General features: G+C 33.6%; 1 protein-coding gene across 1 annotated transcript in view; it reads right to left on the bottom strand.

The window, feature by feature from the left end:
* LOC114335167 (probable 2-oxoglutarate dehydrogenase E1 component DHKTD1 homolog, mitochondrial) overlaps window positions 1-789 on the bottom strand; it is a 138,039-nt gene extending 137,250 nt beyond the window's left edge. Inside the window, exon 1 of the mRNA XM_050652662.1 lies at window positions 547-789. Within this exon, the coding sequence (XP_050508619.1) occupies window positions 547-682 (136 nt within the window). The 5' untranslated portion in view covers window positions 683-789. The remainder of the gene's footprint in view (window positions 1-546) is intronic.
* Between the last annotated feature and the right edge of the window lie 12,247 nt (window positions 790-13,036).

Below are 13,036 nucleotides of genomic sequence, written 5' to 3' on the forward strand. Positions count from 1 at the left end.
CTCAGGCTGGGTTAAACACTATTCCTTGCTTGATCACTTGAACGATAAAAGTTTGGCTGATTCAACTTTTTCTTGATCAAGTAAAAAGTTAAGCCCGGATTAAATGAACATTAACTAAAGTTCACTTTAAAGTTGACATTTAAATACCCATATAAAGGTACCAACTTAAAATTTAAAGTAAACTTTAACTGATTATGACACCGAGCGTTAATCAATTCTAATGAAAGACAGGTTCTCATTAGAGTTTTCGTTCAACTTTTGTTGATCAACTAAAATTGATCAACTAAACTTGACATTGACTCCTCAGAACGCACCTTAACAGAAGTAAACTCTTATCTCATAAAATTTCCTATCTCTCTTTTACGATGATGATGATGATGATTAGGCAGTTGTATGACATAAGTTAAAAATAAACAGCTGTTTGATGACGTATACATATTTTGTATTTTGAGTGAACAGTGAACCAATTATATCTACGTACATACGCGATGGTTAATGCATGGATAAAATACATCAACAAATCAACATGCAAAGTATAAGAATTACCTTCATAACATGTTTTAGTTTTCCTTTTGAATCCAAAAACATTTTCACTGTGATAGGGTCGTCGAAGATTGGTCCGAAAAAAATTTAAATAGTTCGCACCACCACCAAAACAAAACTTAGAACAGTTTTTATACATTTTTATTGAATGTTGTTACGCACTGACTGTTAGTTTAGTTTAATCGAGTTGTTGTTGATAACATGACCTAGGAATGAACCAATCTCACTTTTATGTAATCTGATTTATCACCAAATAGCATATATTACAATGTATTTACCGTTTTGTTTGCTTAATTCACTTGATCTTAAGTATGGAAGGTTAGGCAAACACCACAGTACCGGAATCAAAACATTAGTTATAAAAAAATTTAAATATACCTACTCCGTGACATTAGAAGTGTTACACCGACAAAAAAATAATTTTTTGAACTTAATTTTTTATCTATAATGTTGGCAAGTATTTTTATTAACATGTAATCAAAAAATATTAATAATGTGTTTGGCGACCCTATAGCTGAATACACTCCTGTACACGTCTAGGCATTGCCAAAATGAGATGATCGATGCCTGCTGGTGGCACCTCGTTCCAAACAACTTTAACTTCATGGATTAACTGTGCCAGAGCCTGTGGAGGGTGGTGCAAAGTGAACAATCTCCTTCCTATCATATTCCAACATGTTCGGAACGGGGTGACCATAGCAAATAATTAACGGCAGCTTCTTGGAGAAAGTTCATGACAGGCTCTGGGTCTATGAATGATTCTTTTGCAACTCACTTGAGTGAGTATGAGCATGATGACTTTGTTGGTTGCTATACGGAATAGTTGTGTTGCTTCTTCGGTGCTTCTTCTTCGTCCTGGGGCCCATTTTCCTTCAATTTTACCTTGTAAAATGCACTGGAGTAGCTCGTATCCCTGAAGACATAAAATTTAGGTAGGTACTACTACGAAAAAAGCAATCCTTAAATGAAAAAAAGAACAATTAAACGATTATAATCTAATATAGTTTTTTAAGTATTAGGAGAACAGCACCAAACGTGTGTAAATAAGGGAGAACGGTAACATGCACTCAAAAAATTTAGTTCGTAATATTGATTAACAGTGGTTATTTCATTCACAGGAGATTCTGACTAATAGAAAGCTACAGAAATAAAAATTAAACTGATTATTCATTCATAGGAGATTCTGACCAATAGAAAGCTACAGAAATAAAAATTAAACTGATTATTTCATTCATAGGAGATTCTGACCAATAGAAAGCTACAGAAATCTGAATTAAATCGATAATTTTTGATAATCTCCCGTCGTTAAGTATATTACGTCAGATGCCCTTCGTTGCTACGAAAAAATACATTCAGTGACATTAATGACAATGAATGTTTTAAAAATTATAAAAGTGATGACTTTCAATCGTCAAATATTTATAAAAACTGTGTGTTTAATGGTACTTACATAAATAAATTACAATAAAATTTTGGTTTTGAACAGTTTTATTCATGAAATAATCGCAACAAATTGCACTCGACCTCTGAAGTTAATATAGAATTTTTGCTCTCGTGACACTTTGACATAATTTCACTCGCCTTCGGCTCGTGAAATTAAAACTGTCAAAGTGTCACTCGGGAAAAATTCAATAATTTCAGTGCTCTTGTGCAATTACTACTGATAATTTTTGATAATTTCCCGTCGTCAAGTATATTACGTCAGATGCCCTTCGTTGCTATGAAAAAATACATTCAGTGACATTAATGACAATTAATGTTTTAAAAATTATAAAAGTGATGAGTTTCAATCGTCAAATATTTTATAACAACTGTGTGTTTAATTGTACTAATTTGTACTTACATAAATAAATTACAATAACATTTCGATTTCGAACAGTTTTATTCATGAAATAATCGCAAAAAATTGCACTCAATATCTAAAATTAATATAGAATTTAAGAGCTCTTGTGCAATTACTACTGATAATTTTTGATAATTTCCCGTCGTCAAGTATATTACGTCAGATGCCCCTCATTGCTATGAAAAAATACATTCAGTGACATTAATGACAATTAATGTTTTAAAAATTATAAAAGTGATTATTTTCAACCGTCAAATATTTATAACAACTGTGTGTTTAATTGTACTAATTTGTACTTACATAAATAAATTACAATAAAATTTTGGCTTTGAACAGTTTTATTCATGAAATAATCGCAACAAATTGCACCCGATCTCTAAAATTAATATAGAATTTTAGAGCTCGTATGCAATTACTACTGATTATTGAATAGTATTTCGTTGTAACAACAATTTAATTTTTTATTTCAACGAACTTTTAGACATTGACGAATGTATTTGGTTATTGTCACAATGATTGAATAATAATTGTGAAAATAACTAGAGTACATTAATCAATAACACTCAATTTATTCAGCCAATAACTTAGTTTCGTATATTTAATCAATAATGTTAATTCTGGCAGCAACTCACTTTCTTGATTTCGTAGATGACAGGCAATTACCTTGGTTTATCGTGACAACGTACAGATTTCATTGAAACAATGTACAAAAATGTTGTTAATATAGAGTAATATATAATTATTGTATAGATGTAAACTGATTGTTGTGACAACGAATGCATTAATCAATCTACTACTGCGTTTAATAACCAAAATCAATGCGTCATGGTGACAATAAACGTAGTTGTTGAGACAATAAATGTCTTGCTTGACCATTTGAAATGCTGTCACATGATGTACTTTCCCATTTAAAAAAATCAAAGTTATGCCTGTCACCTGAAGAGGGATCGTGTAAAGTTCGAAACATTGATGTTATAATATACTTTGATTATTTTAAAAATCGACCTGTTCGAGTATTTTGCTTAAGTGCTAAATATAAATAAGTTAATAAGGGGGGAGTGTAACACTTATTCCAGCGCACTGTATAAGTGAAATCATGATATGATTTCTCATATTATGAGAAATCACACAGTGTAAAGTCCATTAGTCATACATCGGGCTAATGCATTCAGTAGTTATTAATATAAAATACGTTCATAGTAGGAATGAACGAAACTGATAGTAAGAATGAATATAATTGCTTGTAAGAATATCCGTATTTATTGTGGGAATGAAGGGAATTAATTGTAAGAATAAACGGAAATAATTGTAGAAATAAATAAAATGCGTTAGGAGAAATAACACTGTTATTGACACAACGAATAGTCTTCGTCGGTCAATTAACGACGTTGTTGTTTCAATGAATAGTGTTCGTTGACTCAATGAACAGAGTTCGTAATATCAATAAAGTGATATTATGGTATACATAATGAATGTTCATCCATTCAATAAACGTAATACATTGGATCAACTAACGAAAATAATGAATTGATGAACATCGCTTTGTTGTTCCAATAAAACCAAGAATTGGACAAATTTTAATTATTGCGTTTGTTGTCTGAATTATCATTTTTATTGATATTACGTACCTTTTTCGTTGAGTGTGAATCACACACTCAAAACCACAAGCCTAACAACTTGTCCACATGAGAGCGGTTTGCCAACTTCGACGTCGCCGTTTACCTGAAAACCCAACCGCGCGCCGCGTTGCCAAGAAACAAATGGAATCGTACACATGCAACCGCTCCGTCGTCAAACCGCGGCGGTTGTAAGTTAACCAGGGGAGGAATGGGACCGCCAGTCAACCGCTCTCATGTGAACGATACAAACGTCGGTTAACCGCGAGTCAACCGCTGGCAAACTGCCCTAATTTGGACAAGCGCTTAGCATAGTACTTCTTCTAGTGCCTACTCCACTAACAGCTTGTTTACATGGGGGCGGTTTGCCAGCGTTTGACGCCGCGGTTAGCCGACGTTTGCATCATACACATGAAAGCGATTGACTGGCGGCAGAGTCTATTTTACTTCAAATCAGGCCCTAGGCACTACACAATTTTCGGGCCCCTAAATATGATTTAATAATAATAATAATAACTTTTTTAAATGAATTAATTAGTTAATAGCAATTAAGTTGCACCAGAAATTTAAATTTGTATTAACAATAAATAAAATTTATATTTAAACAATTAAACATTGTTTACAGTTGATTCCGGGAATCTTCCGTGCGTCATCATTTAAAGCATACGAAATAAGTCGATGTTAAGTCGGAAATTGAAATTTACTAAACCCAACAGCAAGTCACTCACTGTCACTTGCTGTTGCGTTTAGTAAATTTCAATTTCCGACTTATCATCGACTTATTTCGTATGCTTGAAATGATGACGCACGGGTAAAGATTCGCGGACTCAACTGTAAATACAGTTTGTCGTATTTAAGATGAAGACAGCTCTACATTTCGGCTATCTAAATAAATAGAGATTCGAAGTTTTGCACAGTCATATTTGCAAAAGGTTCACATTTTTTAAGATATTCAACTGAAATTTAAATTTTAATCGCGGCCTACTGCGAATCCAAAACAGAGTAAATTTTCTATATTTTGCTTCACGTTACAATATCGGAAAAAGTTATTTGAAAAAACTTCCAAATCTTATTCTAACCGTACTTTGCTTGACAAAATTCGCACTTTTAGTTTTTTCAATATTCGCAGTCAGGACCCTAATCTCGAGACCAGCCAATTTTAAGTTTTAGGGTCCTGACTACAAATAATGAAAAAACTGAAAGTGCGAATTTTGTCATACAAGTTGATATGTGCGGCTAGAATAAGATTTGGAAGTTTTTTCAAATAACTTTTTCCGATATCTCTAACGTGAAGCAAAATATAGAAAATTTACCCTGTTTTTGGATTCGCAGTAGACCGCGATTAAAATTTTAATTTCAGTTGAGTATCTTAAAAAATGTCAACTTTCAACCTGTATGACTGCAAAACTTCAAATCTGTATTTATTTTGATAGCCAAAATATTGGGCTGTCTTCATCTTAAATGCGACACACTATAATATACCTATGGCATTTCCTTTTGTAAATAATTTGGTTGTTGAATCATAAAAGGATAGACCGTTCTTGAGTAAAAAATTAATGGTTGCTATTATTCGTTAAAGAACATTTCTCCAATGTTCCTTTTCTTCTGACTTTTTTCCATTAATGTTACAATTTGTCCTGCGGTACTACTTCTCTTGACTAACGTATTAATTGATGAAATATGTTCAGGAGATCGCTCATATTGAATAACTGTCCTATTTATATTTTTCCAGTCATTATACCCAGCGAAAGTTAGAAGAACAATAATTTTCGTGAAAATCAGTTTACAAACGTAACAATCAAAACGGCTACATTTAGGACTGTACACAGAGGCGGCTCTAGCCCATGTAGCGCCCGTGTGCAGTCGACGCCCTGGCGCCCTTTGGTAGACGCGCAGTCAAAATGGAATAGTCGAATAGGTACGTACCTAGTACTTGTACATAGGGTATTAAATACTCTTATAATGTAAACAAAAATCACCATGCAAATATTGCAATATTAAATGATGTCGGGAGCCAATAGATATTCACGGCGTCAGAACAACCTACCCAAATCTGTTAAAAATATTTAATTAAAAATGAACTTTTTATCTATGAGGTAAGGTTGAGAATTGGTTGAGGTCGATAAAATGATGAACTACATACTACGTATTTTCAGTATTACTTAAAAAACCAAGAACAAATTGTTAATATGGATCATTTTTGAGGAGCTCTGACTCCGCTTAAAGTCGCAGTAATTGTAGTAGTCTTCTTCTTAGGGTGCCTGTCCGTTCCGAACGTTGGCGATCATTCTGGCTAGGATGACTTTGTTGGTTGCTATACGGAATAGTTATGTTAAGGTCTTTCTATACCATGCTCTAGGTTAGCAAGCCAGGATATTCTTCTCCGTCCTGGGGCCCTTTGTCCTTCAATTTTACCTTGTAAAATGCATTGGAGTAGCTCGTGTTTGCCTCGATTTCTCATTATATGTCCCAAGTACTGCAGCTTACGGGCCTTCACGATGTTGACTAAATCTGCGGTTGTGTTCATCCTCCGTAGTACTTCTTCATTGGTGACTTTGTCTGTCCATGGTATCTTCAGGGTCCTTCTGTACAACCATAGCTAGCACGCCTGAAATTTTGATAGAGTTTCTGCCTTCAATGTCCACGTTTCTACTCCGTATAGACGCACTGAGTACACGTAACATTTAGGAAGCCTTATTTTTATTTTAGAGTGAGGTTATGGCTCTTGAATACAGAGATCATAGTCAAGAATGCACTTTTTGCCTTTCCGATGCGACATCTAGTCTCTTGAGTATTGTCCCATGACTCATTGATTATAATTCCAAAGTAGTTGTATTGTGAGACACGTTCAATTCTCATTTGGTTCACATACAGATTTGCTTCAGTTATGTTTTGCTTGCTGATGATCATTAGCTTGCATTTGCTGGTGTTTATTATCTAGTCCATAAGTTCTACTTGTTTCCGTTATTTTGTTCATTAAGGGCCGGTTGTTCGAACGCTAATCAACAATGATCATTATCAAATATTTAATTACTGGCAACAACTGTCAATGTCTACTTTGTTTAAGTTGCTGAAAACATAATTGATTACAATTATGAAATAACTAAATCAATTATGTTAATAATTGTTATGTTAATTGATTAACTAATCTCATAATTAATAATCAATTATGTTTTCAGCAACCCAATAAAAGTTGACATTGACAGTTTTGGTGACAGTAATTAAATATTTGATAGTGATCATTGTTGATTAGCGTTCGAACAACCGGCCCTAAGTTTTGCAGCCCTTCTATAGTATTGTAAAACACTATTGTATCATCTGCATACCTGATTCTGAGCTTGATTCCATTTTTATTGAGCTGCCTTCATCAATATCTTTTAGAGTTTAGAGCCTATTCAAAAATGTGCTTTAAGTGCAGATTGAACATCAGCGGTGAAATTATGCATCCCTGTCTCACTCCCCTTAAGATTTTGACCTGATCTGTATATTCTCCATTTATTCGGAGCACTGATCATTGATTCCAATACAGGATAGTTATTATTTTCAGGTCTCTTCCGTCAATCCCTGTCCTCTTCAGCACTTTCATCATTTGTTCATGCCTGACTCTATCGAAATAGCCTTCTTGTAGTCAATCAGGCATGCAAAAACATCACAGCTGACGTCTCTACATTTCTGAAACAACACCTGCACGCTAAATAAAGCCTCCCTCTCCCTCGTACCAACAGCGTTCACAAATCCAAACTGATTGGGCGCAATTTGTTGTTCGCATTTTCGGTAAATTGTGGTAGTAATAAAAGAAAATCTTCCTTTTATCATAAAATAATTTTAATCAAATGAAAAGCCGCTTTACTTTATATTTACATGTTAACTTAAATAAAATACTTAATCCATTCCGTCAAAGCTTATTCCGCAAAATTATCCCGCGACACCTGTACAAACGCCTTTGAAAATGCCCAACAAGTCCCAAACAATCTGACCTTTATAGATTTCACAACAGACGGACAGCCGAACAGGCGGCAATCTATAAATCGCGCCAATGTAATTTTTCATTAATCGTTTAAAAAGTATCTTTTATGTTGAAACAAAGTAAAGGACCCGCTCTTTGGCGATCGGCGCCCCCCAACATCTTGGCGCCCGTGTGCACCGCACACCCTGCACAATAGGTAAAGCCGCCTCTGCTGTACACGTACAATATTCACTCGCAAAGAATTTTTCCCCATTAGCTTTCATTTTATAATAAACCGCACTTTGCAACTATCTGGTTTTATTATTCTCCAATTTTAATACATTCACTAATTTCACCAATATATTGAATCGGGATGCCATGATCTGAAATTCCAGATTTAAATATTTTGGCCTATATCGCTAGGAAAAGAGTTATTGGCATCGTCGTATTCTATAGGAGATATCGGAGATGTACTTGTGACAGTTGAAGTCGCTTGAAAATCAACAGTGGAGAAATGAAAGAATTTTGAAAATTTATTTGTTTATTGCAATAAAATAATTTTTTTGGTGATCTTTCCGGGCCCCATTAAAATGTGGGCCCGAGGCAGGTGCCTCACGGGCCTAGTGGTAAAATAGGCCCTGACTGGCGGTCTCATTCCTCCCCTAGTAAACCTACAACCGCCGCGGTTTGATGACGGATCGGTTCCATATGTACGATGTTGAGCGGTTGCATTTGTTTCTATGTTACTTGAACCGCGGTGGTTGGGTTTTTCAGGTAAACCGCGGTGTCAAACGTTGGCAAACCGCCCCATGTGAACAAGGCCTTATGAAGATTGGCTATAACCATTGCAAATTGGTCTCTATCTTCTGCTTTTCTGAAAAGTGTCTGTGTGTTTAACACGATCTAGTCGCGAATGTTTTTCAGCCAGGGTGTTTCTGTCGTCTACCAGGACTCCTTCTTTCTTCAATTGTACCCTTCATAATCAACTGCAATAACTCGTACTTACCGTTTCTAAGTATGTGCCCCAAGTATGCCGTTTTTCTCTTTTTAACGGTGGTCAAAAGCTTTCTATCTCTTCCCATTCTGTGCAACGTGCAACACCATTTTGTTCGTAATATGATCGGTCCACAGTATTTTCAATATTCTCCTAAAAAGCCTCATGTCAAAAGCTTCCAGCTTTCTCATTAAGTTAACATTAACAGTCCAAGCTTCGACAACATAAAGAAGAATAGAGTGGATATAACATGTTACTATGAAATATCGGATTTGCAGATCGAGTCTTTGGTTACTCAGAAATGTTTTTATCTTCAAAAAGGCTGCTCTTGAGCAGTGCCGGTTTATGCACTGGGCGCTTGGGGCGGGCGCCCAGGGGCCCGGGCCCCGGAGTGGCCCGTAGAGACCCGTTACTTTTGTTAATAAAAAAGTCCGCTAAATAATCTACATATTTTCCAAAATAGAAAAAAAAGACGACGAAATACCTGCAATTTCGAAATGGTCTGATTTTAAGACTGATGACTTTATAAAAACTGTGAACTTTTAAACCAAAGAGTGATTCTTTAGAAAATTGTAAAAAATGTATCAAGATGGAGGCAAACCTTATTATAGAAGATTAAATGAAAGCAACTTTTATAGAGGAAAACCCAATGGAGGCAAAGGAAAGAGAGCTTGGCTAATATACGACGCAAGTGTTTATTGTTTCCCGTGCAAATTATTTTCAATTGAAAAAATAGTTAACTGATTTTGGACGGACTCCCTGGAAACATTTGAATAGTTTGCTAAAATCTCACGAAGAAAGTAAATTTCATCTGAACTATATGGTTACATTAAGAACAATATCATCATTAATTAACAAGTCGTCATAAAGGAAATTCCTTAAGTTGTCTTGTATACTAGGCTAAATTTTACTACTTCTTAGCTGAGCATTTACAACGGAATGCGAATAAATGAAAAAGTTAAGTTAGCTATCTGTCTCACTAAACTTGCAATGAACTCTTGGAAGTAATGAAATCAAAACTTGTAGAAACTTTTGACGCTGTAAATGCTTTAGTTAAAAACTAGGGATCCATCATTCATCTAACCTATTTTTCCAGTTAAGCAATAACAGAGACGAAAAATTAGTAATTAACACTGCAGAATAAAATGGATACCTTTGAGACAGTTCTATTGACACTGATTTGGACAAAGACTTTGGAACGAGTTAATGCAACAAGCAAAACGTGAACGTGAAGAAACTACGGACTTAACGTGTCACTTGAAGTAGAATTAATGACATATATTTTGAGACGTAAGAAATATATTAAGGGAAATTGAACTAGAAGCCAAAAGTATTTTTTTGCGAAGACGAGGATATCTCAAACATATTCTAGGTATACAACTGACCTTCAAAGAACAAAGAAGAGCAAAACATTTTTCGTTGAAGCAGGTTAAAGTGAAACAATTCAAGGGGCAAGAAAGATTCGGAATTGAAGTATTTAATGTTGTATGCTATAATATTACTCAAGATCTTTTAAAGAGAATGAAATGATACAAAGATGTTACATCAGCTGTTAGATGTTTTTCTACGCTAAATAAAGAAGCAGTCAAGACGCCAATTAATACTTTATGTATGAAATATAAAAAAAATATTGATGAAACCAAAGAGAATTTGCATAATGAAATTACTCATTCTATAACATTATGCCAAAAGTTGAATAACATTTATAAAATTTGGTGTCATCCAGGATGTAAAGATTGTAAAGGCAACATTTCCCAGTAAGTATTTTACCTTTACTGCAAGTTTATTTCACGATACCAACTTCTACTGTCAGGCGAGCGGTCTTTTTCGGCTTTAAAAAGAATAAAAATATATTTAACGCTAAATTTGGGTCAAGAAAATCTAATAGACGCATATAACTATTGTATAGTCTGTTCGCTAAACTCAGACGCAACTTTCTAGATATTTTAGTCGGTAATTTTCCTAATTTTAGTAAAATTGGCAAAAAATAATTACCAAATAGTTAATAATCACTAAATAGTTAGTAATTTTGCCAATATTTGCAAAATTGGCAAAAAACAAAAAAATTATCGACTAAAATATCTAGCCAGTTGCGTCTGAGTTTAGCGAACCGACTATATTATAGGAAATGACGACCTGGAGCAACTGAATTGTGATCATATTATTATATGACAGATTGCTAATGCCTAGTCAAGAAAATAAGTCATCTAATCTTTGTCATAATATGTATTTTTTAGAATATTTTTTGTGTTTGTCATGTGTTGTTTTGTGTAACTTTCTGTTTTTATTTTTATATATTTTTTTGCACGATTGATCATTTTTGACTGTTTACCGTGACAGATTTTACGTCAGTAGGTGACATTTACTAGCAACTCGACGGTAAGTAATCCAACTCGACGGTAAGTACTCCAACTCGACGGTAAGTAATTCACTTACCGTCGAGTTAAAAAATCTCTTAATTTTAATTTATTTTTTGAAAGAATAAAGAAAACTAACGAATTATAGATAAATATTGAATTTTCTTCGATTCTTAAATTCTTGCCTTCGCACCATTTTTTAAAACTTTGGTAGGTATTTTGATAACAGATTTTGGATTTTTCGGGAATAATTGCGGAACACCCTTCTTCCCAAGCCCGTTCAATTTCTTCAAATTCACTTTCGCTCATATTTTAATTTATAATAATCAAAATTGTACTTAAAATTATTGACAACTAAATAAAAACTCAATTCTCCATTGTTGTTATGCACCCTAGTTACTACCTAACAACCAAAGTATCTATCTTGATAAAATGAATGAAGCTAGTCAATATGACGAAAATGTTTAATTTTATAATTTATAATGGTATCAATCGTGCAAAAAACGTTATAAGCATGTCGAACGTTAAGGGTAACCGATCTCAGACAATAATTGGAGTCGTATTGGAGTCTTCGATCGGTATAAAACCCTTACCGTTCTCCATACTTCATATACTATTAAATGTATTTTTTGGAATATTTTTTACATTTGTTATTCTTCTTGTTTGGTGTAAAAATAGTGTATGATGTTACAATAAATACATGTGTTTTCTTGTTAAAAAAACTGACAACGAATAACAATTAAGGGGGCCCCTAAATATTCAGCGCCCAGGGCCCGAAGTTTGGTTAAACCGGCACTGCTCTTGAGTGCTCTATTCTTGATCGAATTTCTGATTTCGGATTTAGATCTTCCGTGATCTAGACTCTTAAGTATTTTATTTTGTCCACTTGTTCGATATCTTCATTTTTTAAAGGCTTTTCTTTTCTTCAATAGTTTGCATCAAATTTTTAGACGTTAATTTGAATGACTTTTCTTCAATGCAAATGAATGAAAATTTGCAGACATATGCATTCGCGAGAACAATACACGAATAGCCAATAATTTTTTTATGTTTATTAATTGTTTAAATAAAAAGAATGTGTGTGTACTTTGTACGCACGTAAGAAGTTATACTTCTATTATATGATTTAAACGAAATTAATATACTTTTTATTTATATTTTGTTTAAATATTAAACTAATTTATACTTACTACTTCTCAAACAAAAATTAAAATCAAAAAACGTGCCAAAAATTAAAATAATAAAAGAATAAAACACACACAAACACATTAAACAAGCCACAAATGATGTCTGAACATTAATTGTCGAAATTTTTTTTAACTAAATACGTATTTTCTGAAAATACAATTATATAATAAATATACTTACAATCATAAAATGTATTAAAAAAAACAAAAAAGAAAGTTTCTATTGGGACTCGAACCAGCGCTGATAAGAGCGGTTGGTATTGGAATTCATTCGCCTTCTCCGCTTAGCCACCGACACTATGTGTCATTATTTACGAAGATCGACTAACTAAACGGATTAAACTTGTGATATTTTGATATTTTGAAAATTGATCAAATTATTTTAATTTTGAATTGAAATGATTTAGAATTGAAAAAATACAACAAAACATAGAGTAAAAAACAATATATTAGGTGAATATTGATACATAGAAATTTTGATGGTAATCAAATTATATAAATAAAAGTATTACTACATACTATGTATTTTGGCAGATCAAATAGGTAGGTT

Source organism: Diabrotica virgifera, chromosome 6 (assembly GCF_917563875.1).
Source record: "Diabrotica virgifera virgifera chromosome 6, PGI_DIABVI_V3a".
Classification (NCBI taxonomy): Eukaryota; Metazoa; Arthropoda; class Insecta; order Coleoptera; family Chrysomelidae; genus Diabrotica; species Diabrotica virgifera.